Source organism: Microtus oregoni, unplaced genomic scaffold (assembly GCF_018167655.1).
Source record: "Microtus oregoni isolate MIOR12 unplaced genomic scaffold, Mior012 000022F_ref0000154, whole genome shotgun sequence".
Classification (NCBI taxonomy): domain Eukaryota; kingdom Metazoa; phylum Chordata; class Mammalia; order Rodentia; family Cricetidae; genus Microtus; species Microtus oregoni.
The window spans coordinates 19,571,854-19,598,474 of NW_024543081.1; the positions used below are offsets into that span (position 1 = coordinate 19,571,854).

At 50.6% G+C, this 26,621-nt stretch overlaps 1 protein-coding gene across 1 annotated transcript in view; it reads left to right on the plus strand.

Annotated features, from left to right (window-relative positions):
- Positions 1-8,213: 8,213 nt before the first annotated feature.
- The window catches only part of Ago2 (argonaute RISC catalytic component 2), an 82,130-nt gene continuing 63,722 nt past the window's right edge, over positions 8,214-26,621 (plus strand). Inside the window, exon 1 of the mRNA XM_041672421.1 lies at positions 8,214-8,400. Within this exon, the coding sequence (XP_041528355.1) occupies positions 8,379-8,400 (22 nt within the window). The 5' untranslated portion in view covers positions 8,214-8,378. The remainder of the gene's footprint in view (positions 8,401-26,621) is intronic.

The window sequence follows — 26,621 nt, forward strand, 5'->3', positions numbered from 1 at the left end:
CTGTCACAGGCTATCCAGTTCGCTCATCAGGAAACAAAGCACGGCTCTTCTCATCTTTTTTTAAAGATATTTATTTATTTATTATGCATACAATATTCTGTCTGTTTGTATGCCTGCAGGCCAGAAGAGGGCACCAGACCCCGTTACAGATGGTTGTGAGCCACCATGTGGTTGCTGGGAATTGAACTCAGGACCTTTGGAAGAGCAGGCAATGCTCTCAACCACTGAGCCATTTCTCCAGCCCTCTTCTCATCTTTTTTAAGTTGAATTTTATTTAAGATTAATCTATTCTTGGTTATGAGTGTAGATGCCTGAGGCAGTCAGCAGGTGGCACTGGATTCCCCTAGAGCTGGAGTTCTGAGCTGCCTGGCAGGTGAGCTGGAAACTAAACTCAGGTCCTATCAGGAGGCTTGCTCTTAACCACTGAATCATTTCTCCAGCCATCAACTTATTCTGAAACGGGGTCTCTCATTATCTCAGACTGGCCTCAAGCTTACCATATAGTTGAAGATGACTCTGAACTCCCTATCCGAAAGTCTCCATCTCCTCAGTACTCAGATTTCAATAATGGGCCATCACGCCTGATTCCTATGGTGCTAGGCATAGGACCTAGGGCTTCTGTGCATGCCAGGCAAGCCCTCTACCCACTGAGATAAGCCTCCAGCCCTTCCCTTCCCACTGTAAGGACCTACTAAAGTGTCACAGGCCATGCTGACTACTGAAACCAAATGCCAGAGACCATGGCTTAAAGACAACAGAAACTGGAGCAGATGGCCGTGGTGATACATGAGTATAGACAGACGCACCTACTCAGGATGCTGAGGCACAGGTAAGACAGGAGGATGGGATGGAGGAAGGGAGGAAAATAGTGAGAGACAGGCATGTCAGGAGACCACTCCGCAGGTCTCTGAAGGCAGCTGTTCCCAGGCAGAGAGCCATGCAACGGGTGAGAGACCAAGATGGATAGGCACACCATGCAGAGTGAGTTTGGATATTTATTTGGTGGGTTATGGAATAGAAAGAGGGAAGGGGAAAAAGGGAAAAGAGCAGAGAGGAAGAGAGAGAGGAGGGGAAGGAGAGAAGGGGGAGAGGCAAAAGCAGCCTCTTTGACAGAGAGACACAGAAAAAAGGACTCGGGCTGGAAGTGGAAGATCCACCTGCCTCAGCGGTGGAGGGGCTGGGGTGGTGGCGGCGGTGGTTTGTTGTTGATTGCCTTGTCAGGTTACTCAGTCTAGGGGTTGTAACCCACCTGGCAGTTCAGTTATTCCAGGGTCACGGAGAGGTACTATCTGGAAGATAATGGGCTAAGAGAGAAGAAGAAGGCCAGGCAGATTTGTCGAAGCCTCCGTTTATTAGAATCAGGGTTACAGCTTATATAGGATAAGGAATTGGGGGGGGGGGCACAGGGGCCTGGACTCTTGTCGCGTGGTTCACGTTGGTCACGTAGGCCTGGAGGTCACGAGTTGACACACCTAGTTCTCTAGATAGTTTGGAATGTGGGGCGGGTTCCGCTAACAGATAGCTCTCTATTAACAGCTAATTGAGTGTGGGGTAGGCTCTGTCAATAGAACTATTCTTAACACAATTGTGGGTGTGGGGTTCTCTGCAGACTCCCCAGGGTGATGGTTCCTGTAATGATTTTAGGAGGAAACGGCTCCTGACAGTTTGTCTCCTAAAGGGACAGGACAGACTGTTACAGTCACCCTGGTCATAAACACAGGCCCCAGGCCTCACACAGATCCTAGGACTCTGTCCCCATTAGGGCCTCTCTGTGATGGTCTGGCCCTGATAGGGGTAATGACTATTGGTGTTAGGGCTGCTACATAGAAGCCAAGGTCCTGGAGCTTACAGGTGAGTAAGATGTCCCTAAGATGCAGGAAATTCTGTCAGTGCTAGGGCAGGATGGCCCAACCCACAGCTGAATGGACCAGAGTCCATCTTAATCTCTACAGCAGCAAGACCACAGCCAAATGTCTTTGGGAAAAGTATGGAGCCTTGCTTGATACAAGGGCTTGGCACTGTCTGGAGGAACTGCAGGAAGGGAGAGACAAGAGGGTGGCCTAGGTTAAACAGTAACACCATGATGGACTGGTGAGCCTGAAGAAGAAGGTGCTCAAGACCTAGTAGGTTCCAAGCCATTACCTCGCCCCAATTCAGGACCAGTGGGTCTGTAGTAGTGCCTCCAATGCCCTCCCCACGTCTACTGGCCCTTCAGCTTTTTCTCTGAAGGGTCTCAAGCCTTTTATTGTATTAGTTACTTTTGCTTCATTTTTTTAGATCTTCATATATTCTAGATGGATTCTCTGGGCATTGGAGATACGTACATTATGTAAATAGAAAGGATATATGGTTACTGGGTGATGGTGGCACACACCTTTAATCCCAGCATTTGGGAGGCAGAGGCAGGGGGAGCCCTGTAGTTCAAGGCCAGCCTGGTTGCAGAGCGAGGTCCAGGACAGCCAGGACTACACAGAGGAACCCTGCTCAAAAATCCAAAAACAAAACAAAACAAAAAATAACAACAACAACAACAAAAAAAAAAAGGATTTTGAGCATCACATCTCCATAATACAGTGCAAACATTTTCCACTCTGTGGCTTTGCTACTCTGGGTTTCCTTGTTTTGTTTTTTTGAGACAGAGTTCTGTTATGCAGCCCTGGCTGTTCTGGAACTCATTTTATAGACAGGCTGGCAGAACTCACAGAGTGCTGGGTTTAAAGGCATGTACTTTAAAGCCAGCTACAAGAAACACTTATTTTTTTTCCCCTGAGACAGGGTTTCTCTGTGTAGTCCTTGCTGTTTTGGAACTCTCTCTGTAGACCAGGCTGGCCTCAAACTCAGAGATCCGCCTGCCTCTGCCTCCCAAGTGCTGGGATCAAAGGCATGCACCACCCTTCCTACAAGCAACATTTTTTTAAATATTTATTTATTTATTATGTATACAATATTCTGTCTGTGTGTATGTCTGCAGTCCAGAAGTGGGCACCAGACCTCATTCCAGATGGTTGTGAGCCACCATGTGGTTGCCGGGAATTGAACTCAGGACCTTTGGAAGAGCAGGCAATGCTCTTAACCACTGAGCCATCCCTCCAGCCCCCTACAAGCAACATTTTTATGCTGAGAATCTTAGCATAGGAGAGTTGGAGGGGGCCAAAATGTTGCAGAATTCTTAATAAAAACTCATATTACAGGGTGGAAACTGGGAGATCAGAGAAGCAGTGCAGGCAGCCACTAGAGAGACCTTTTACCTCTACCAAATCCTCAGACTGAAAGGGCGAGCCTGTCTCTATGAATCTTCAGACTGCATGCTGTCTCCTCCTGTTTTATATTCCTCTCTCTGCCCAGCCATAACGCTCCTGTTTCCACCTCCTTAGTGCAGGATTAAAGGGGTATGACTCATAAGTACTAGGATTAAAGATGTGAACCTCTACCACCTGGCTGTTTCTCTTTGAGACTGGATCATTCTAAGTGTAGCCCAGGATGGCCTTCAACTCAGAAATCTGTCTGCCTCTGCCTCCCCAAGTGCTGAAATTGAAGGTGTGTGCGCCACCGCCTGCCTCTGTGGCTAACTAGTGGCTTAGTTCTGCACTCTGACCATCAGGCAAGCTTTATTTGGTAGATTGCAAATCTTCCTCCATTCTCGTGTGGCCCTGAGCACAGGACTCTGTGGGCACACATGTTAGGGACAGAGTGCAGCGCTGGGTTTTCTCCATGTCGACCAGACTCTGGGACTGTGTTCCACAGCCCTGAGCTTAACCAACCTCTGTATCTTTCTAAATTACTCAGGCTGTGGTGTTCAGTTACAGCAACAGAAATGGACCTAGGTGCTGGGTGGTGGCGGCACACGCCTTTAATCCCAGCACTTGGGAGGTAGAGGCAGGTAGATCTCTGTGAGTTCGAGGGCAGCCTGGTCTACAAGAGCTAGTTCCAGGACAGGCTCCAAAGATAGAGAAACCCTGTCTCCAAACAAACAAACAACAACAACAAAAAAGAAATGGACTAAGACACAATTCCTATTTCTCTCCTAGAAGTAGGAGTCTTCATAGATTGCTGAAGGCTCTAAGGACTGCAGTCAATAAACTTCAGAGCTATTTGACTTGATACATATTATATATTTTGAAATAAGGTCTCACTATGTAACTCTGGCTGGCTTTGAACTTACTATGTATTCCAGACTGGCCTCAAACATATATAGATCCACCTGCCTCTGCCTTCTAAGTGATGGGATTAAAGGCATGAGCCATGTGCCTAGCCGCTTTGGAGATGGTCTCCCTAGCCAACCCCTGCCTTAGTCCCAGTGCTAGGATTACAAATATGTGTCACCACACAACCCTGTGGTTGAATCCGTCAGGCCCCATGGCATTGGAGCATGTTTTGTGCAATTTTTCAGACTCTCTTTTCTCTTTCCTGGGGGTTGTTGATCAAAACTGGGAGTGCACACTGTGCTGAGCTATGGACTGGCCTGCTTCACTATCTCAGCCTGTGCCTGAGCCTACAGCTGCATATGGCATCAGCAGGCCCAGCACAAGAGTGGGAATTTGTCGGGGACCAGCCTTGACAAAAACACCCCTTGCTGGGGTAGAGGCGTGGGAATTTATAAATATAGCAAAGACTATAAAGACACAAATGAAAATAATAAAACAGAGAAACATAGAATAGTATCAGGAGAGAATTCCAGTGAGTACTGAAATTCGCCTGTGTTTAATTTCCAATTTCTTAAAATATCCCTGACCCCAAAAGGTAGGAGTAAGACAAAAAACTACATCAATATGATACAAGTAAATGAACAGACCAGTTGAAGGTCACAGACTACTACTTCCTAAGGTAACAAAACATTCTGTAGGCAAATGTGGAATCCAAAGTCATCTCTCTCACTCTTTTTTTTTTTTTTTTTTTTTTTTTTGGTTTTTCGAGACAGGGTTTCTCTGTGGCTTTGGAGCCTGTCCTGGAACTAGCTCTGTAGACCAGGCTGGTCTCGAACTCACAGAGATCCACCTGCCTCTGCCTCCCGAGTGCTGGGACTCTTTTTTTTTTTAAAGATTTATTTATTTTCTGTATATGAGTTTTCTATTTGTGTGCACACCTTTATCCCAGGAGAGGGCATCAAATCCCACTAGAGATGGTTGTGAGCCACCGTGTGGTTGCTGGGAATTGAACTCAGGACCTCTGGAAGAGCAGTCAGTGCTTGCCATCTTTCCAGCCCCCGAAGTTAGCTCCTTAAGGGAACTGGAATTTAACTGTGTCTTCAGACTTTTGTTTGGGGTAGAAATGAGTCTACTTCTCTATTCCTGAAATACAAGGTCTGGTTATTAGTCCCACCTGTTGACAATAACCTTGAGCGAGCAGAAGTCTCTGACCTAAATCTAGGTGTGACCTTTATTTCAGGTAGAAACATAATAACCTTGACTAGGGGTAAGTTCCTACTCTCTGAACTTTGGTCAACAGAGAAATAGGCTCAGATTTTCAGGTCTCCACAGGAATTACATGGGCCAGGGCACGGAAGGTGAGAGGCCTCCAGTGTTCTGTGCCAGGACAGATTGGGAACTTGAGAAAGTTCTAGGCGTGAGTGGAGACTACACCATTATAAATTGAGTCCTCTCTCGCAGGCCAGAAAGAAGGCCGTGTGGAGGGGGCAGGGCATTCCCTGGTTGGATGGAGGAACAGTGGCTTGGGGCTAAAATCGTCAGAGGGAGAGATGGTGGCCCTGGCTTGAGTTGTGTCTCCAGATCTTGGTTTGGTGTATCAGCGAAGGAGAGGGTGGCTGTACTCTGGAAAGGAGCACCCTGCACCCTAGTGCTGGGTGGCTGGATGTGAGTCCTTGGCTTACCTGGGCACTCGCAGTGGAAGGTGAGAGACAAGACGCAATGGCATCCTTCCACCAGCAGAGAGCAGTGTTGGGTCTCAGGAGAGACACAATCCCGCATTCCTGAGATTATCCTGCCTGGAAACAAAGTTTCCCAGCCTCCATCCTACCGAACCCGCAGCTTTCCCTCCAGACTCTAGGGTGGTGTAGTCAAGGCGGAGCTGTGGACCTCCAAGGGAGACGTGGCTGCTGGAAGGCCCTGCTCCACACCAGCCTTGCCTGCTACCACACCATCTTGCTGTTCTTAGGACAGCGGCTATTTACAAAGCCAGCTCTCTGGGCTACTTTAATTTTGCTTGTTTGGGACCTTTCCCTCCCTCCCTCCCTCCCTTCTTCCCTCCTTTTCCTTAGAGGCAGGACCTCCTACATTGCCTCGTTTCCACCCCCCTCCACCGCCCCTCCCCACACCTGGACACTTAGGAACTCTTACCAATGAAGCCAGGCTGACTTGTTGGCTGAGGGCCAGCCACGCTGCTGCACTTAGCTGCATTGACTGGATCCCAGCCACAGACACACTAGGCTCCATTTCTCACTCCACTTCAGAGGGAGTGACCATGGTGTCCATCCTCTTGTGATGAGCAGCCATGCCCATGCTTCCCAGGCTTCCTGGCGCTCAGAAACACAATCCACATTTTTATTTATTTTTTTGTGAGACAGGTCTCATGTATACCAGACTGGCCTTGAACCCTGTTTCCCCCTCCTGAGTTCTGGGATTCTATGTATTGTGTAATCATCTCCTTTTTTTTTTAAGTTTTTTTTTTTAAAGATTTATCTTTATTTTTGTGTGCATTGGTCTTTTACCTGCATATAATATGTCTGTGTGTGGGTGCCAGATCCCTTGGATCTGAAGTTACAGACAGTTGTAAGCTGCTTTGTGGGTGCTGAGAATTGAATCCCGGTCCTCTGGAAGAGCAGACAGTGCTCTTAACCAGAGCCATCTCATGTCTAGTTTTTGTGGTGCTGGGATCGAACCTTTTCCTTTCTTTCTTTCTTTCTTTTTTTTTTTTTTCTGGCGGCGGGGAGGGTTTTGAGGTAGGGTTTGTGTAACTGGAACTCACTTTGTACACCAGGCTGACCTCGTACTCAAGAGATCCACCTGCTCTGCCTTGAGTGCTGGGATTAAAGGTGTGCACCATCGGGGTTCTTCCTGACTGGCAGGCACTATCAACTGACCTGCTGCATGCCCCCCAAACAGATGTCATTATTCTTGGGGGACTCAAGGTCTTGTGCTCCATAGCTGAACTTGAGTCCCCAGCTCCCATCTACTAGCCCTTCCTTGCCCCCCATCAATTCTGTGTTACTGGGGCTGGTCCTGAGCAAATCTCTCCTGAGTTCAGGAAATCCTGTCTCCATCCCCAAAGCAGTGGTGAGCAGGGCCAGGTATGAGTACCCGTTTGTGTTCATCTCTTGAAGGGAGACCCACCATTTCTTTTATCCTAGACAGGATTTAAGCTCTTCATCGTCCTGCCTCAGCCTTCTGAGTAGCTGGGGTGGCGGTCTGCAGTACCTCCTAGTTTCCTCTCTTCCTTTTGACGTGTATTGGAAGGAGAATGGACTTCGAAGACGCTGCAGTGCGCAAGGTGATTTTAGGAGCTGCCGCCTCCACAGAAAAGGCTTCAGGGACAGTTGGACAGGACTAGGACCACTTTGTCAGCAACAAGTGGGTTATTGACAGATGTGCTCATTCCGCCGGTCTCAGAGCAAAGCTCCGGGGCTCTGAGCCTTGGAACGGAGGAGATCCGAGTAGATCTGCTTCCTGACAGCTGACAAAACTAATCTTGAACTCGCTGGGCTTCCTTGGTGCTTTATTAAGATTGTCTAGGTTGTCGAGCCGCGCCGGGAGGTGGCGGTGTGGTCGCGTGCACGGGCCTGGCCGCGTCCAAGTTCAAGCTCTGGGTGGGGAGCCAGCTTCCCGTCGCCGTTTCGTTAATAACTTAAAGAGCCAGGCCTAGGTGCAGGGGCGGGGGCGCGGCGGGACGCGGCCCGGGCTCTGCCTCTCGGCACGGGAGGACCCCGACTCGGGTCGCAGTGCTGGGCTGGCCGTGCCCGGAAGCCAGAACTCGCCGCGTTCGGCCGCAGGGAAGGTCTCGGCCCGTGTGCCCCGGGTCGCCTCTAGGGTCCCACACTCCGGGCAACCACGCCGGGGGTGGGGGGCGCCACCGTTCTCAAACCCCCACCCCATTTCAGCTGCCCGGCGTGCGCGCGCCGCCTCCAGCCTCCTCCCCTGTCTCCTCCTTCCCCCGCCACTTTCTCCCTCCTCCTCTCCCCCCCCTCCTCCCCGCCGTCCCCTCCCTCGTCGTCCCTCTCGCCCCTCCTCCTCCCCTCCCTCCTCCCGCTCCCCTCCCCCTCCGCTCCCGCCACCTCCGCCCGCCGCCCCGGCCGCGTCGGGTAAACCTGTTCTGCGAGGCGGCCGCGCCGGGGCGGATCGAGCGGCCGGCGGCTCCTCGCGGCTCGCGGCGTCGGGGCCCGTGGAGCGCGCGGCCGGCCCTCGGCCGCGGCCCTCGGCGGCGCCACCATGTACTCGGGAGCCGGCCCCGGTGAGTCCGCGCGGCGCCCGGCGCTCGTGCCGCTGCGGTTGGCGGGGGGGCGGGCGGGGCGGGCGGGGGCGACGGGGCCTGTGGGGCCGCGGGGTGGCCTCGGGGTGGCCGGGCAGGGCCTCGGGGCGGGGAGGCCCAGCTCGCCCGAGCGGCGGGGCCGGGACGAGTGTGGGGGCCCAGGCCCGGCCTCAGCGGGTTGCCGTCCTCCCGCAGCGCTCCTCCCGCCGGCCCGAGCGTAGAGCTTCGGCCCAGGGGCGGGGAGCTGGACGGGTCGGGAACCGAACCCTGGGGCCCCAGAGCCGCCATCGGCCGCTCGGGCGCAGTTCCACGCCGGGCAGCCGCCCTCCCCATTCAAGTGTTAATCGCCCTGCGATTTCCTAGCGGAGCGGGTGGCCGCCGTGGCAGCCCTTCCCACCAGCGTGCCCTTTTCTCTGGAAAAGTTCCAGAAAACTTAAAAACACCAACGGGGTTCCCCACTCCGCTTCCCCAGCGGAGTGGAGGGCCGTTGACTCGCGGGGCTGAGCAAGCAGTCAAGTGTTGGGAGGCTTTTTCGCCTTCTCCCGCCAGGCACGTGGCTCCATTTCCCGGCTACCCCGCCGCTTGCTCGGGCTCAGCCGGCCCCCTTTTGTCCGCCAGGCTGTACTTGGCGCCCGCGGGCCCTCCCTGCTGCCCACCTGACCTAGTGGTTTGGCCCCCGGGACCTCTCCAGACTTCCCCACTGTGGGGCCTGGGAACCTCCCAGATCTCCCCCAGTCCCCTGTGGTGCCTGTTCGGTGTCTAGTGCGCCTCCTCTCCTGATGTCAGGGCTCCTCGAATGCCCACTGGCCAACTTCTAAATGCATTTATAGGGCTTCCAGCAATTTGAAGACCCGTTTAACCTTGCGCCTGGAGGTGACCAGGCCCTTGGGGGCAGTTGGTAGGGGTTTGGAGGCCGCCTTCGAAGTGGCCAGGGCAGCCTCCTGCCAGAGTGTGGGAATCCCCCAGCTCAGCGCTGTGGAGAAACCCAGAAAATCCTTAGCTCTGAGGCTCTACGTTTTTCCAGAGTGTCAGTTTCTAGTGACTTCCTTGGGGACGAGGCCAGGCTTTCCTCTATTTTGCATGTGGATCCTTTCAGCCTGTCACTGTGGGTCTTCATTCTAAAGACAGGCAAGTGGAGGCTCAGAGAGGTTAAGAGCCCTGTAAACATCCTGGAGCCAGCAACCTGTTTGAACACTCCTGTGGAAGTGGCTCTTAGTCCCTTTGACCTTGACCCACCGTTGGAACTACCTGTTTGGTGCGGATTAGGCCAGTGGATTCCCAGATAGGGTGGAAATAAACCTACTGTGTGTTCTGCTAGGGGCTGTTGCCTTTTAGAAAAGAATGCCGTAGCCCTCTGGATCAACCGGTTCGTTTTGGTCACTGGCAGCTTTGAAGATGGCTGCTGTTACTGCGTGGGGCTCTGCATGGTGGCCTGAGGGAGAGACAGTCCCCTCTAATGGCAGGCTGGGAAGGAACCCAAGTTCCAGGTGGGCCACTGTGCCATAATTGCAAGGCTGGAGCGCAGCTCCATTTTATTTTACATACCACGGCTTTTAATTTTGCTTAATAGAACCCCCAATACAATCTCATCAATGAGACTCAACCATATTCCCAAATTTAGGAGAATGGAAGGCAATTGGACCTGAATTCTAGGAAAGTTAGCGTTTTCCTGTTCCCCGGCTTGCTGGGAAGTAAATACTTAGTAAATTAACTGTAAAAATAGAATTCCCAATGGGTTTTTACAGTGCCTGTTACAAACACTGTTACAGGTGTGAAGTTAGTGTCAGGGCCAAGGCTCATAACTTGACAGGTTTGGGTTTGTTTTGTTTTTCCTTCCTGAACTATTGGGAGGGGTTTTGGGTATGTAAATTCTCTACCCACCCAGAAACTTTTGTAGGTGGGATCCCCCCACCTAAGGTTCTTAAACTGTCTGGAAGCAGCTCTGTCTCTGGCTTTATAGCCCAGGAGGATTTGCTACAAAGTAACCTCTGACGGTGAAAACTGGGTTGAGAGTTGCCAGTCAAGACTGACTTTGAACAACGGTGCATGCACGCACTATGGCCTCTAATGCCAGCAGTTGGCCCTGCTCCCCGAATTCTCCCCGACTCCCAGTTGTGTTTGAGGGTACTACTGCAGCTTGGCGGCCTCTGTGCTGAGTGCTGCCAAGGGCTGGAATTTACATTTGTGGGAAATCTCCCCCTAGTAGCCTGTGGAAGAATTTAAATAAAGGGCGGGGGGTGTCGTGTAAAAGCTTTTGGCTTACACATTCTTAAGAAGCAACATTTTGTAACACCGTTGGGTTTATTCTTTACAGTTCAAGAGACTGGGCTGCCAGTATGGCTAAAATGTTTCTTCTTCTTCTTCTTTTTTTCTTTTTTAACATTATGAATTGTTGTAGGAAATGTAACACATGATTTTAAAAAAGTTTCTACTGTGAAGTAAATTGACAAACATGAAAGCAGGGTGTCTAAAGATGTGATTTCTGCCTATCCATCCCTCCCTTGCGGCTGTCAGTGGTCATGGCTTATCAACTGCCTCTTCCCCATTCCCATCCGGAAGCAGACTCCACACCTGCCATTTCACCATGGCACGGAATATAGTTTTTTTTTTTTTTTTTTCCCCTCTTGTCCTTCAGAGACAGGGTGGGCTGTATGGCCCAGACTGGTCTCAAACTCCTCCTCCTGCCTCTGCTTACAGAGTCCTGGGATCACAGGCTTATGTCACCACACAGAGCTGGTTCAGGTACATGTGAACACGGCCCACTGTCATCGTCACACCAGGTGTTGGCCCTTCCTTGGCTTTAGAACGATAATTACAGTGGGCTTGCATTTCCCCCCACCCCTGACAGTGGCTTTTTAAAATTTATTTTTTTACTTACTTGGATGTATTAGTGTTTGTCTGCATGTATAAATTTGTACCACATGCGTTCCTGGTGGCCCCAGAGGCAAGAAGAGGGCTTCAGAGAACTGGAGTCACTGCCAGTTGTGAGCCTCCACGTGGATGCTGGGAACTAAGCCTGGGTCCTTCAAGAGCAACAAGTGTTTTTGACTGCTGAGCCATTGCTCCAGCCCTTACAGTTGATGTCAGAATATGGAGTTAATGGAAGAACAAGGGAATTTGAGTTTCTATCTTCTAAATCTTTCTTGGTGGTATTTTGTTTTTTGAAACAGGGTTTTACTATGTGGCCCAGGCTGGCTTTGAACTCGTTTACGCTCCCTTGTGGGAGAGCCCCAGGTGTGTGCCATCGTATCAGTTTTTCAGCAGAGCCTTGAAAACGAGGCTTCCTCCCGCTTTGTCTGCATTTTCAGCTTCTTATTGTCACCGAAGGTCTTAAAAATCTCCGAGTAGGCATCTCCCTTGCAGCCTCCCCTGGTTCAGTACTTAAACCTACCTGCCTGGCCTTCAGACTCCTCTTGCCTGCTTTTCTGTTCTATGAGGGGCTTAAAGAACATGAAAATTCCTGCTCGAGTGCATTCTGACTTCCTCATCCTGAGAATGTTTTTGCATGGGCCTGTTTCTCCATGGCCCACTTTCAGCACAGGTAATTCAACGCATAGAAAATCAGGATGGCCTTCATAACTTAGAGCCCCAAGGTAGGTTTCTCCTCCCCAGTTTTGGGCTCAGGTGTGAGGTGAGGAGTCATGCTGTCTTCTGCATCCCTCTCCCATAGCTTGCTCCAGCTCTCCTGTGTACCCTGCAGCTTCACCCACTAGCATCTGGATCTCATGGACAGTGAGGCTATGCTGGCCTGGCCCCAGCCTTTTCACTCTGGTTGGGTAAAGTGAAGCTCTTGTGGGCATGAAATAGCATCAGGAGCCAGGTGGTGGTGGTGCACACCTTTAATCCCAGCACTCGGGAACTCACAGGTGGAACTCTGTGAGTTCAGGGCCAGCCTGGTCTACGGGGCGAGTTCCAGTACAGGTTCCAAAACTACAGAGAAACCCTTTCTTTAAAAAAAAAAAAAAAAAAGCCGGGTGGTGGTGGCACATGCCTTTAATCCCAGCACTCGGCAGGCAGAGGCAGACAGATCTGAGTTTGAGGCCAGCCTGGTCTGCAAGGGCTAGCGTTCAGGACAGTCTCCCCCTTCCCAAAACAAAACAAAAGAGTATCAAGCTACAACTAATTTCCCTCTTTCACATCTAAAGCTGAAGAACCTGAAATCCCCCCCCCCCTTTTTTTTTCTCTTTGAGCCCTCCAGTCAGGTTTTCAGTAGAGCTATGCAGGGTTCATCTAAGCTGGGAGCTTTTCGCAGTCAAGTGAGGTACCAGGGCAACAGGCAGACTTGGGGCCATCCCTAAGTCAGGAGCACAGGCCTGAGTGTATCTGGGGTCCTCACGGTGCCTGAAGGGACAATGTGGTGTCCCTGAGATGCTGTACCAAGATATGCCACTGCAGCCCCCAGGCAGGGGCCCACCCAGTGTGTGAGAGGCAGCCAGGCCCTCCCTCTGCTGTCTGCCAAGAACACAGTGCCTCTGGCTGGCATTGGAGACTCAACCAGCATCTGGGAACTCCATTCTTGGTCTTCCCATACTGTCTGCAGGGGCGGTGGTCAGATGAACATGGTTGTCCACTTCAGTCCTGTCCTCCTAGGCATGTTTGGAGAGTTTAACATCCGTGTGGGTCTCAGTTTTGCTGTCTGGAGCATGTGAGATGTTGTCTAGGCTGCTCACCCTCTCTGTTCCTTGTGACATAGATTCATTTCCTTTCCCATGTGGCGCAGGCCGAAGGGGAGCCATGTGTATATGTCCCCAGTCATCTTGCAAACATTTTGGTAGGATGATTGGTGGCCCACCAGAGCCAGGGTTCAAGATCAGCCTGCAGAGGTGGGCTCGCACTGCTGCCTGCTTACGTGACAAGTGGTGGTCTATGTTCCGTATGCCAACACGGATATGAGCTCCAGTCAAGCACTTTTTGGTTTTTCAAGACAGGGTTGCTCTGTAGACCAGGCTGATCTTGAAAAACTCACAGAGACCCTGCCTGTCTCTGCCTCCTAAGTGCTGGGATTACAGGCGTGCCCCACCACCGCCCAGCTAAGATTTTCTTCTACTTTTTGTTTTGGTTTGTTTTTCGTGACAGGGTTTCTTTGTGTAACAGTCCTGGCTTTCCTGGAACCCCCTTTGTAGACCAGACTGGCCTCGAACTCACTGAGATTCGCAGTCAGGCACTTCTTAGACGTGGTTAAGACCGAGTGGAATGGGGCTGGAGAGATAGCTCTGGAGTTAAGAGCACTGGCTGCTCTTTCAGGGGGCCCAGGTTCCATTCCCAGCACCCACATGGCAGCTCCCAGCTGTCTTAACTCCAGCTCCAGGGGATCCAGGAAGCACACCTGTGTGCACCTGGAGATGCAAAGAGCATTAACAAGTATCTGCTTCCCGTCTGCACGGAGGCTGTTGGCTCCTTACCCCTGCTTGTCCGGAATCCCAGGGAGCTCACCTGAAGCTGAGTCCTTGGAAGCATCTTGAATGGGTCACCGGGGAGCAAGAGGCCAGGGCAGCTCTCTGGTGGGCATTTCTGCTCTTTTTGAAGGAGGGCAGCAAGGGAGTGTGGACTTGACTCAGGACTTAGCGGCTGGGTAGTGCCAGTGGTTTAAAGAGAGAAAATTTGGGGCCTAGGAGATAATGTGGGACCTTGGAAGGCCAGGCCAACACCAATGGGAGTCAGAGAGGGATGGGGAGGAAGAGACCTGGGCAGAAACTGCTTCCTAATTGCTGTGGTGCCAGGTGGGAAGCTCATTCTGGAAAAGTCTTCCAACAGCTTTTCATGTGTGAGTTTGGGGCAGGAGCTGGAAGCTGGTTTGGGATGGAAGTGAAAAGAAACATTGTAGGTGGCCGGTTGGTCAGGGCCCAGGCTAAGAAGATCTCTCTAGTGGAGGACGCTTTGGGTGGAGTGGCCCTTGGACTCCTTTTTCATGTTGTAGAACAGAATTTGGAGCTCTCTTGGGGAGTGACAGTCCCAGGCTAATTATGGGGACCGCCCTGTCATCTCTCTTGGCCTCCTTTACGTGGGAGAAGAAAGTGGTGATGGGTTGTGGGTTGTATTAGATATTTTTCCTTTGCTGTGATAAAGCAACTTATAGAAGGAAGTTTATTTGGTGCTTATGGTCCAGGAGCTCAGAGTCCATAATGGTGGGGAGGTTTGGCAACAGGAGCGAAAAGCTGAGAGCTCACATTTTTTCAGACATTTGCAAGCATGAAGCAAAGCGAAATGGAAATAGCAATCTTTAACCCTCAAATCTTCTCTAGTGATGTACTAACTCCAAGGCCACACCTCCTAAGTCAACTAGGGAGCAACTATTCAGATACCCCAAATTAGGGACATTTCTCCTTCAAACCACTACAGGGGGTGAATGGAATTGAGCCAATGCCTCATTGTTCTAGTAGGCAGTGAGAAAGTGCCTATGGGAAACTGATCTGTGTCCGTCATGAAGTTTGGGGAAGAGTGGTCCACCTAGACAGACATCCTGACAACCACTGTTGATGAAACATTGGGTTAGTCATGGCAGAGAAGCCAGATGTCAGCGGGTTTTAGGGCTGTTAGGTTTGGGTGCTGAAGGAGCAATCTGAAGCTGGCAGTGAGTGCTCAAGGTGGGCTTGGAAAAGCCAGGTGAAATGGATGAGACTTTGGGCCTGAGCAGTCTGTGTTCTCATGGCTGGCACTCATCAGCCCTGTAGCCCAGAATTGGACGGGTCTGAAGGAGAGCCAGAATCACCTGCAGCTCTTTCCCCACCTGTACCAGGTGATTGCTGTACAGGGATATTATGGGATTTCCAGATGCTTAGGGCCTCTGGGAAGGTAGAAAACAGCTCAAACCATTCCCAAGGACTCCTGTGTCCGGAGCGGAGCTGGGCCAGAATCCTGACTTAGATGAATCTGAGAGCACTGTCTCTGCTTTGGCTGTATTCTAGGAATGGAATGTGAATGCAAGATTGTCAGAAGGTTCCCAAAGAGTTAAGTTTATCTGCTTTTTGTCTGTCTGCTTACCTGCCCCTCTTTTGTAAAAAAACTTAGAAGATGTAAAGCAGGGCGGCTGTCCTAGGCTGCTTGTCTGCTCCATCCTTGAGCCTTGGGCTGAAGTTACCGTTAAGGATGCAGAAATGCCATGCAGCTGTGCATTTTTAAGCATCCAAAGCCACAAGGCTCGGGAACAGCTAGACAGAGAGGCTCCTGTGAGGACCAGGACAGTAACCGGTGTCCTAGCTGACAATGTGACATGGGGAGTGAGTGTCTGTGGTCCCCACGGGGATCTGGGAGTCCTCTGTTAGGGGAGTCTGGTCTTCGGTAACCTGTTGTGTATGGTCACGTGTTCCCAAGGATGAAATGCCAGGGTTGAACACCATAAAAAGAATCGGATGTCATGGCAGCCAGCTGTTGGAAAATTAACTGCCCAAGTGAGTGGTCGACTCACTGATAGTGTGTGTGTGGTGTTTGTGTGTGTGTGTGTGCATGCACACACACACACACGTTTGCACGTGGTGTCAAACCAAGAGCAGAACCAGGTTGGCCTCCGGAGGGATTTGAATTTCATTCTGTTGGGTCACCCCTCTCTGTGTGGAGGATCATGGTTGCCTGGGGTGGCAAGAAGTTGCCTCAGTGCTCACAGGAGACTGAGCTCTGGGCCTGGCTTCTCAAGAGAGTGCCAGGCCACTTATCATTGTCTGCCACAGGGAGGGTGGAGTGGTGAGGCTGGTCCCCTGGGAGTGCAAGACACAGCCCTCCTAATCTCATGGAGGTACCAAGTGTCACTCCAAGGAACACTCATTTGAAATGTGGTTTTCGTTTTATTTTTGCACATTTTCATTGATGCATGTTCAAGTTCATGTTGGAGAATGAGAAGTGTAAGAATCTTGCCAAGTCATTCTTCCTGTGAGCAAACCTTAGATGCAGCTGCAGGTGCCTCTTCATTTCCTGCCACTCCAGCCCTGACCTCTGGGAAGTCACCTGGGGCTCCCGCTGGCCCCCCACCCAGAGTCTGACCCAGCAGGACTCTGCAAAGTGTATTACTCTCGTTATCTAGTCTTGGTGGGTCTGCTTTGTCCACGGAGGGGAGAAGAAATTTCAGAGCGGGGAAGGTCTTTCAAAATGTCTGCCTTTTAAAAAAAAATAGCGGTTTACATAACATAAATTTAACCATTTAAGGGGCAGGAGAGGTGATTCAGTGGTTAAAAGCTCTTGAGAGAACCTGGGATCCATTCCCAGCACCCATACTGCCTGTATCCAGCTCCAGGGGATTAATTGCTGCATTCACAGCACTTTGACACTCTCTCTCTCTCTCTCTCTCTCTCTCTCTCTCTCTCCCGAGAGAGAGAGATATCTCACACACAAAATTAAGAATAATATAAACCTAAAAAATTCAAAGTGAACAGTCGAAGAGCTGAGAAATGGCCTAGTGGTTAAGGGCCATTGCTGCGCGAGCATGAGCAGTGAAGTCTGGATCCTTGCACAGAGCTGGATGGAGGCAGGAGAATGGAGGGGACTTGCTGGTTTCCAGCCTGGCAAAAACAAAATGGGACTTCCAGGTTCAGGGCGAGGGAGAGGCGCCGCCTCAGGAGTAAGATGACAGGGCACCTGGCACCCTCCTCTGGTCCTTTGTGCATTTTTACACACACGTTCATCTGTAGGCTCCAGGCTTTGGTGCAGTCTCAGTACCAATGTTGATACCGAGTTCTAACCCCCACCCCTGCCCACCAGGCTCAGAAGCCAGTGACTGATGTGCTGCCTGTTTGAGACATTCTTATGAACAGAATCATGCAGTCATGGCCTTTTGTGTCTGCGGGTTTGCTCGGCTGTCATCAAGATTTTGTTTTGTTTTTGAGACAGTATTACTGTGGAGCTGTCCTCGAACTCACTCTGTAGACCAGGCTGACCTCAAATTTAGCACAGATCCACCTGCCTCTGTCTCCAAGTGCTGGTATTTTTTTTTTTTTCGAGACAGGGTTTCTCTGTGGTTTTGGAGCCTGTCCTGGAACTAGCTCTTGTAGACCAGGCTGGTCTCGAACTCACAGAGATCCGCCTGCCTCTTCCAAGTGCTGGTATTAAAGGCGTGCGCCACCACCACCTGGCTCCTGCATACTATTCTATCTTACGGATATACCATCACCTATCCATTCCTGTCTCTGTGCTCCTTCCTTTCTTCCTGCTGTGCTGTGGTTAATAAGCTCCTCCGAACATTTGTGTCTAGGTTTTTGTCTGTTGTGTTTTCTTTGATATGGATGGGAGCTGATTCACTGGGGACTAACTTCCCGAGGGCCTGGTTCCGGCACTGTCCCTGTCCCCGCTGTCACCATGTACAGGTGCCACTGTGCGCCTTGCCAGGCCTCACTGGCATTTCAGAGTTTTAGAAAGAAGTGGGTTGTTTTGTTTTTTAAGTGGGGAGTGGAGTTGAGACAGGAGATGTCTGAAGATGGCCTGAACTTGATATATAGCAAGGCAGAAGAACCCTGATCCTCCTGTCTCTGCCTTTTTGAGTTCCGAGGTTACAGGTGTGGACCACCAGGCCAGCTTTAGAAAGTGAAGTTCTTTGGTATTTGGCTAGCCATCAAACTGATGGGAAAGTGTGAAGTCTACATACTTTTCCTGTTGTGCCTAAGAGAGCTAAGGTCCACTTATCTCCCCAGAACACATTGTAGAGCTTGCAGCCTAGACACCGAGTGAATGGTGGAACCCTGATCAGTCCCAGGGTCTGAGTGTTTGCTCCCAGCCCTGTGCTGCTGAAGCAGTGAATACAAGGTTGGCTCCTGCCCGGCCAGCTTAAAACTAGGGACACAACTGGGAACCAAAGGTCACTCCCACGTGCCCGGAAGACCACAGGCAGCCCTCACAGAGTGGGTGAAATGGGTAAGGAACCAGGTACAGTTTTCTATCTGTGGAGGGGACTGAGAGCCAGAGGGAGGCAGGGCAGAACAAAGGTTACTTTGGAACTGGCCCGCTCCACCCAGAAAAGGATGGGGAGCCGGGGTAGGGGGGTCTGGGTACAACAGGGCTGGGAGGCTGCCGAGCCTAGAGACTGGTTATGTTTATAAACTTGGGGAGAAAGGGGTAAGGGGCTTTTAGTTGTAGGAAATAATGCAAATACACAGAAGATCTAAAGCCTGTCCACGGCTGATGCCTGCGGCGGGAATAGACCAGCTCCTCCAGTCCCAGCCTGCATTCACTAGCATCCTTCCTGTTGGGGACAGAAACCAGTGCTTGGCTCAGGCTAAGCACAGGCCCCTGAGTCTCTGAAAGGACCGCAACCTTCCAGAAGACAGCTGTTGAGTCATCTGTCCAATCACAGAACCAGTTACAGAAACCAGAAAGTTCATGGGTGTGTGGTCTTCTGACAATCGTACCCCACTTTGCACACTCTGGTGCCTGGTGACTCTTGTTTTCTGTTCTTCCAGTGTTTGTGCTCTTTCCAATTGCTCCCCGTGCTGTGCGGCTGTGGTGGTTCCCATCTGCCTTGGCTCTTGTGGTCCTGACTGTTACTGTTGGCTCTCCTCCTGCTGAGCCCATTTCTTCACTGGAATGAGGTTAGCAGTCATAAGCATGGTGCTGGGGAGCTCACTGCTGCTGGGTGTCCTCGGTGGACATAGCCAGAAAACTCTCCTCCTGTATTATTGCTAGAAGCCAGGAGTTCGGGGTTGACTCTAGCTTCCCCCATGCTTCTGCAGTAGTCAGCGGGTGGAGTGCCTGGCCCTCAGGTTGTATGCACACAGATTCTTGCTCTTAGCCTGCCCTGTGTCTAGCTCTCCCCATCCCTGGCCCTGCAGTCCACTTGATTGCCTGGCCTTTCATCCTTGTCAGGGTTGACACACACGGTCCTAGATGTTCTCTCTTGTGGTTCATAGCTTGTCATCTGCACCATGCTTGACACCTCTCCGATCTCTCTTCCCCTCCAGGTGTCACTGCACTGTGCTTTTATATACTTACCTGTGCTGTGGGCCCCCATGGTCTCTCATGGTACCCATTGTGCACGGGCTCTCTGCACTGGGCTGGCAGGTAGTCTGTAGTTGAGAAGGACATGGCTGCTGTGTTAGGGTTGAAATGTGAACGGTGAAGAGGCTGAGAGCACTGATTTGGGCCGTATTGTCCTTGGAGTATCCGTTGCTACCAAGTTGGTACCCAAGCTGTGGTTGGCAACTTGGCAACAGTGGCTATTGAGGCCAGGGATGGCCACCTGCCACAGTCATTGCGCAGCTTGGCGTATGATCCCCTGGTCTCTGTGTGGCACTGATGAGGCCTGGCAGCCAGCAGCATTATCTTAAGAGCTGGGACTTGGTCCCCTGGCTTCCTTGTTGAACTTGTCACAGTCTCATGAGCATGTTCAGTCACCACAACCACGTTGCCTTCAATTTTTTTGTTTTTCTGTTCTTCATAATCAAGGGGTATGTGTCCCCATTTCAGAGAACTTGGGAGATGAATGAAGTAAGCTAGTGTTGGGTGCGCTTGGATCAGCTGGGAGTTCATCCTAGGGCAGAGAGAAGCTCTGTGGATCCTGGTGACAGTCAGCACCCTGAGTGCCTGTTCTGCTCCTCTCTGACCCTGTTTTTGGGACCCCCTTCTTTGAAGTCTCCCATGTCAGTAGTGATGCTGCGGTGACCTGTCTGGAGGGTGACTCACTGTTGCCACCCTGGCATCCGGCACAGTTACTACTGAGAGAAGAATGTCAGTGACTTGGGAGGTCTGTGGGCACGGAGAGGAGCAGACTGCTCCCTGAGAACACAGGGCCTGGCACAGCGCCTCTCATTAAGACACAACTTCTGCACATTTTAAAGGAGATGGGAACTGCATCCAAGGTAAGATGGGAAGATAGTGCCCCAGACTTGGAGTGGTTAGTTTCCGTGGCTTGCTCACTTCCTGCTATGCTCAGTGCTCGGCTTCCTCTGTTTCTTCCTTGTCTGTAAAGTGGGAGTAATCTCCTGCTCTTACAGTTAGTATAAGGAGTTGCTGTGTGTTCATATGAAATTACTTCCGGCATCAGAATAATTAGCACATGGCATTATACTTTGTGACATTTAGTGATATGTAGTTGTCAAATCAAGTCACAGACCAGTTGTTCTTATCATTTTGTTGGTAAGTATCCCAGTGGTGATACTGTTACATGGAGCGAGTGTGAATGATTTTGCAGGGTCCTATGTGGAGGTGTGCTGGGCGGTGCACACTCTTAACTGTGATTCTGAGCTTAGAGGGGAAAGGGTGTTGTGGCTCCTCCGAGCGGTGCCAGTGTGGTCTGGGTGCTGGTGAGGTGATGTCTAACTGAGCTCGGGGGATATAGGAGCTAAAGATGTGTGGACCCCGCCTTGTCCCAAGAGAACCCGCTGAGCTCCTTTGTGGCAGGATACTCTTAAGTCCCTAGCATTTTCGGTCATGTCCTGAAAAGGGCTCAAAATGAAGACTAGGGTTTGCTAGCTGGAAGGACAGTAACCGAGTCTTCCTAAAGCCTTTTTGAATGGGGGCTGGCATCTTTTGTTCTCACATGAGTTTGGTCAGATATTGTAGAGTTGCTAACCAAAGCCACAGCATAGTGAACTCTAACTCCATCCAGTCTAGGACAGGGGCAGGCGTGGTTTGTGGTTTGAGCATGATGGACGTGCAGGAGGGTGGCTTGGTTTAAAAGCTAAGGTCTCCTTCAGGGGAGAGTACCTCTGAGCCTGCTTACTCATGCCTTGGCTGGATCCCATCGGTTTGTTGCTGCCATCACGTTTCCTTGTGAAGGCTGAACGCCCCTGGCGCTCAGTCCTCCCCTGCCTTTGCTTCAGAAGAGAGGGACTCAATGGATGGTACCAGGAGCCATGCATGAATATGTGTCTACTGGCTTGTTTGGGGGCTCCAGCCCTGCTTCTGTGGGTCACTTTGGAACATTCCTGACTTACACATTTTAGATGGTAGGTGGCTAACTGGGCCATTGGCCTTGGGGCTCCACGGAGGTAGAGCAGGAGGGTGCCAGTGTCCCCCCAAGGGCTTTGTGTTTCCGTGTTGGGACCCAGGTCTAGTCTCAAATAAGCAGGGCAGGTGCTCCACTACTGAACTTCGCACCCAGTGCCCACCCACCCCCCAAAGGCTGCAGCCCTCAGTTTCCCTGCCCTCTTTGCAGGTCCCGAGGCCTGGTGAGGTGCACAATAGACCTGTGCTTCAACCCTCAAGCTTGGCTGCCAGGTGTGGAGTGCTGTTTGCCCATTGAGGGCAGAGGCGCCCCTGTTTGTTCAGCGACTTTCTCTGGTGCAATTTGATGCGTTTGAAGTGAACAATGTTTACTGTCTCGTGAGCCAAGCACTCAGTAAATAGCTGTTTAAACTGAAATAACCAGATAACCATGGAGGACACAGCAGTTTGCCAGACTTCAAAAGCCAAAGGCAGGATATGTGCCTGGGTCCCTAGATTTGGGGTTCTAAAAATCCAGAGCTGGTACAGATGCCATGTTGGCCAAACTCCCTGCCCCCAGTCCTGGTTGACTTCCTCAGAAGATGATTGGCAGAGTCTGAGGACTGAGCAGTGGCTGAAAGCCCCGGGACTGGGGATTGCTGACAACCACCACGGCCGTCAGCGTCAGGTGGTGGTGTCCTCCCAGGGGACCTGGTGCAGTGTGTCACACCTTCACTCTCTGAGACCCAGCCTAGTCACACACAGGCTAGTCATCGGGTTTCCAAGGATGGACCTGGTTATCATGACTGGCTTGAGCCCATGGGCTAGGTGGAGGCTCTATGGGACAGGGTGGGACAGGCTGCTGTCGCTGCCCTTGGTGGGCCGCTCGCCTGTTGGAACTACTGCTGTTGTTACTCCTTCTTCAGGGACACCTGTGTTGGGCTGTGGGAGCTCATGCTTTGTTGTTTTTTGAGATTAGGTCTTATTCAGGGAGCCTCTTGCCTCGGCCTTTCCTACTAAGCATGGCCTCACCCAGCGGCCTTGGCACTTTGAGAAAAAAATGTAGATAACAATTCCTAAACGCAGTAGGTGGCTTGGGTGGTGCAGAGGGCTTTTATCTTAAGGATAGCCTTTCTTTTTTAAATTCATTCTACATACCTTAAGCCATAGTCCCCCCCCCCCCCCAATACCTTTCTTTTGGGTATTATTCGGTGCTGTGTTGGGACAATCTCTGAGTACTTAGAATAGTCAGATGGTCAGCTCAGTTTAAAGAGTGCCTGGTGTGGGGTCCTGGGTTTGGTCCCCAGCACCTCACACAGTGTGTGTGGAAACCCACATCCGCGACCCCAGCCCGTGGGAGGCTGAGGCAGGAAGATCTCAAGTTTGAAGCCATAGTGAAACCCTGTCTCCAAAACAAAACAAAACCCCCAAACTGTGATAAAAGGATATATTTAATAAAAGGATATATTTAAGGGCTGGAGAGATGGCTCAGTGGTTAAGAGCATTGCCTGCTCTTCCAAAGGTCCTGAGTTCAATTCCCGGCAACCATCTGTAATGACGTCTGATGCCCTCTTCTGGCCTGCAGACATACACACAGACAGAATATTGTATACATAATAATAAATAATAATAAATAGATATTAAAAAAGGATATATTTAAGAGGCAACATGCCAAATACGTAGTAACATAAACATTATATTCTTATGAAAGACAGGCCTTTTTCCCCTTGAGACTGGGTTTCTCTGCAGTTTTGGCTGTGCTGGAACCCGCTCTGTAGACTCACAGAGCTGTGCAGTCGTAGGTCTGCAGAGTCCTGCAGCCAAGCGTGATGTGTGAGTCTTTTATCATCCAGTCTGGAGCATAGCTTCCCGAGTTCCTGGACCTTCCCAACACTAGCAAATTTGATTCCATGAGATCTAAACATCTTTCTTACTCGGCTGTCTTCGCTTTCACTAGGAATCTTAGAGCTCATGGTGCTAATAGAAACGTCCAGATTTTCAAATTTCTGTTATATATATTGTTATTCTTTCTGTCCCTGCCCTAGCCACGCCCACTCCTTTTTAACCTCTGACCTCGCCCGCCATTGCTCTCTCTTCCTGCTTTCTCTCCCGGTGTACACACGGGGCTTTGCCTCTCTCCTCCTCTCTCTCTCTCTCTCTCTCTTCTCTCTCTCTCTCTCCCCCTCTCTCTCTGTCCCCCCCTTCACTCTTCCTCCTCCATAACCCCCTGAATAAACATTCAACCTCACCCTGCATGTCCTGTCTATCCATGTTTCTGTCTTCTGCCCGCCCGCCATGTGTCTCCCCACCTGGAACCAGCCATTGCTCAGGGACCAGCAGCCGTCTCTGCCTGGGGCCCACTGCCTGCTGCCACATGGCCTGCCACCACTGCTCTGAGACACAGCACCATTTGTTATTCTTAAAAAATAAATGGGGACGACCCTCCCCCCCCCCGCGGGCTCACAGAGCAGCAGCAAACTCCGGCGGGTCCCCAGACATATAAACATAGGAAATAGCATAAGTATTTATTAAAAAGGAGAAAAAGGGACAGAGAGAGAGAGAGAGAGAGAGAGAGAGAGAGAGAAGGAGGGAGAGAGAGGAGGAGAGAGGCAAAGCCCCGTGTGCACACCTACACTGGGAGAGAAAGCAGGAAGAGAGACCGATGGCAGGCGAGGTCAGAGGTTAAAAAGGAGTGGACGTGGCTAGGGCAGGGACCGAAAGAATAATATATATATATATATATATATATATATATATATATATATATATATTGGTTTTTTGAGACAGGGTTTCTCTGTGTCGCTCTGTTGCCTGCCCTGGAACTAGCTCTTGTAGACCAGGCTGGCCTCAAACTCACAGAGATCCTCCTGCCTCTGTCTCCCTAGTGCTGGGATTAAGGTGTGTGCCACCACCACTCGGCTCTCATAATTTTTCTGTTTAAACTGGAATTTCATGCTTACCTTTTCTCTGAAGTGGCCAGCCAATTGAGTATTTCTAAAGGAAATATCTGTATGACTCCTTAATCTCAGCTGTGAGCCCTGTTAGCTACAACAGCGAACCTAAGATGGCCCACTGGACAATAGGGGCATGAATGATGAGGGAATACCAAACTGCTCTCTGGATCAGAGGCCCACTCCATAGGATGGAGCCTATACTTGGCACTATTAAAGGGCAACTCCAGGTGATCAAAGCCTCTCCTGACCTTCCCACCCACGGCACAGATTCACAAAGACATATACACATAGATGAGAATAAAGATTAATTTTTTTTTTTTTTTTTTTGAGACAAGGTTTCTCTCTGTAGCCCTGGCTGTCCTGGAACTTACCAGAGGCTGGCCTCTGGTCTCAGAGATCCGCCTGTCTCTACTTCTTTAATGCTGGGACTAAAGATGTGCACCACCACCACCACTACCTAGTCTGAAAATAAATCTTTAGAAAAAAAGAAGGTAAGAAAGGGAGGAAGAATGAGTATGGAAACAAGGCCTAAAGACCTGGAGAAGCAGAGGTGGGAGCATCAGCAAGGACGGGGCATAGTGAGAAGCTGCAGTCAAATGCCAGTAGGCCCTCAGCTGGGATGGGACTTTGCTTCCTACAGAAAAGGACTGTGGTGGCCTTAGTGCTAAGGCTTGATGTTTTCCTTGGGGCAGCTGTCACTTGGGGGACCTGCACATTGCCCATCTTCTCACTGAATGTGGACAAGAGAATGCTTTGTGCAGGACAGTTTATTGCATTATTTTTATTGATGCTTTGAAAACTTCATACAGTGTGTTTTGAGCATGTTCCTCCCACCTCATTCCTCGGCCACCACGGTCTTCACTCTTTCATTCTTTCCCATCTAGCTTTGAGTTTTGTTTTTTGTTTTTGTGTTTTGGTTTTGGTTTTTTTTGTTTTGTTTTGTTTTGTTTTTTCTCTATCAAGTCCATGGGTTGCCTAGCTGTGCCATGGAGTGTGTTGAGCCTATCTGCGGTCACACCATTAAAGAAGGCCGACTTTTCCCTCTCCCAGCCACCATCAAATGCCAATAGCTCGGTTGAGGATGGGACTTAGTGCCCCCACCCCCGTCTGGCAGGAGTCTGCAGGTCTTGTGCTTGTTGTCAGAATTGCCGTGAGTCCCTGTGTGCATTTGCCCTGCTATGTCTGGCTGCTTTGATGTTACACAGCACCTCCGGCTCTTAGGGTCTTTCCACCCTCTCTTCCACAGACTCCTCAACCTTTCGGGGAGGAGCATGGTAGGAATGGTTTAGGACTGAGCACCTCAGTCTTCTCATACTGACTGTTTGTGGTTCTCTGTAAATTGTCAATCTACTGCAAGTTGAGCTTCTCTGGTGAGGACCTTTGACCTCTCTAACCAGGTTCTTGGCCTCTTTATAATAAATAATGCCACGTGTCGGTTCCATCTCATGGCGTGGGCCTCTTCTGATCTAACCAGAAATGGTTGGTAATTCCTGTGGTGGTTGAAGTGGTTCCCCAGGTCACAAGGTTATAAATCTCTATCTGCATGTGTGCCCCAAGAGGCAGAATCTTTCTGAAAGTGGAACCACCGTGCCATGATCTGTGTGCGGCAGATTAGCAACTGCACACTGTGGACTGGTGTCCTGTATCCTTGGTCTTGTTTAAATCAGTATTGGTACACACAATAAAGCATTCAAGCCCCTCCTGTGTTGTTTCTAGGCATTTTGCCAATGTAATTTAAAAATTCTCTCTTTTTTATAAAGATTTTAAAAAATTGTGTGTTGGTGTCTGTGGCGGTCAGGAGAGGGCATCTGATCCCCCAGGCTGGAGTTACAGGCAGGTGGGAGCCATAGGTGCTGGGAACCGAGCTCAGGTCCCTGGAAAGCAGCAAATGGTCCTGACTGCTAAGTCATCTCCAACACTGATCTCAAGTTCTTAGAGTTACATCCAGCCGGGAGAGAGAACTGGCCCTCGCAGGTACCACATTCGCCTAAGAACGTGCCATTTTCCCAATGTACCTCATTCCTCACTGTGCCTGCCTTACCCACTGAAGTCCCAACAGTGGGGTCAGTATTCACCTTACTTGGAGAAGATGGGGTCCTAGGACAGTGGCCTTAAGCAGACAAGAACTTTCTGTCACAAGACATTAAGGGGTGTGGAATGACAGCTATTGTGCTTCTCCCATTGGCCAAGGTCAGTCACCTGACAGAGCCTGAGTTTAGAAGGGATGATGTCCAGGGTTGATGACCCCCAAGATTGAAGCTCCAGTGCACAATGAAGAGGCCAGGTTGGAAAGGGCACACCTATGTGGTTCCCTTTCCTGAAAGTGGCCAGGGCAGACAGAGCCGTGGCAGTAGAGGTAGAGGGATGGGAATAAGAAGGGATACAGGAGACTACCCAGTGGGTCCATGG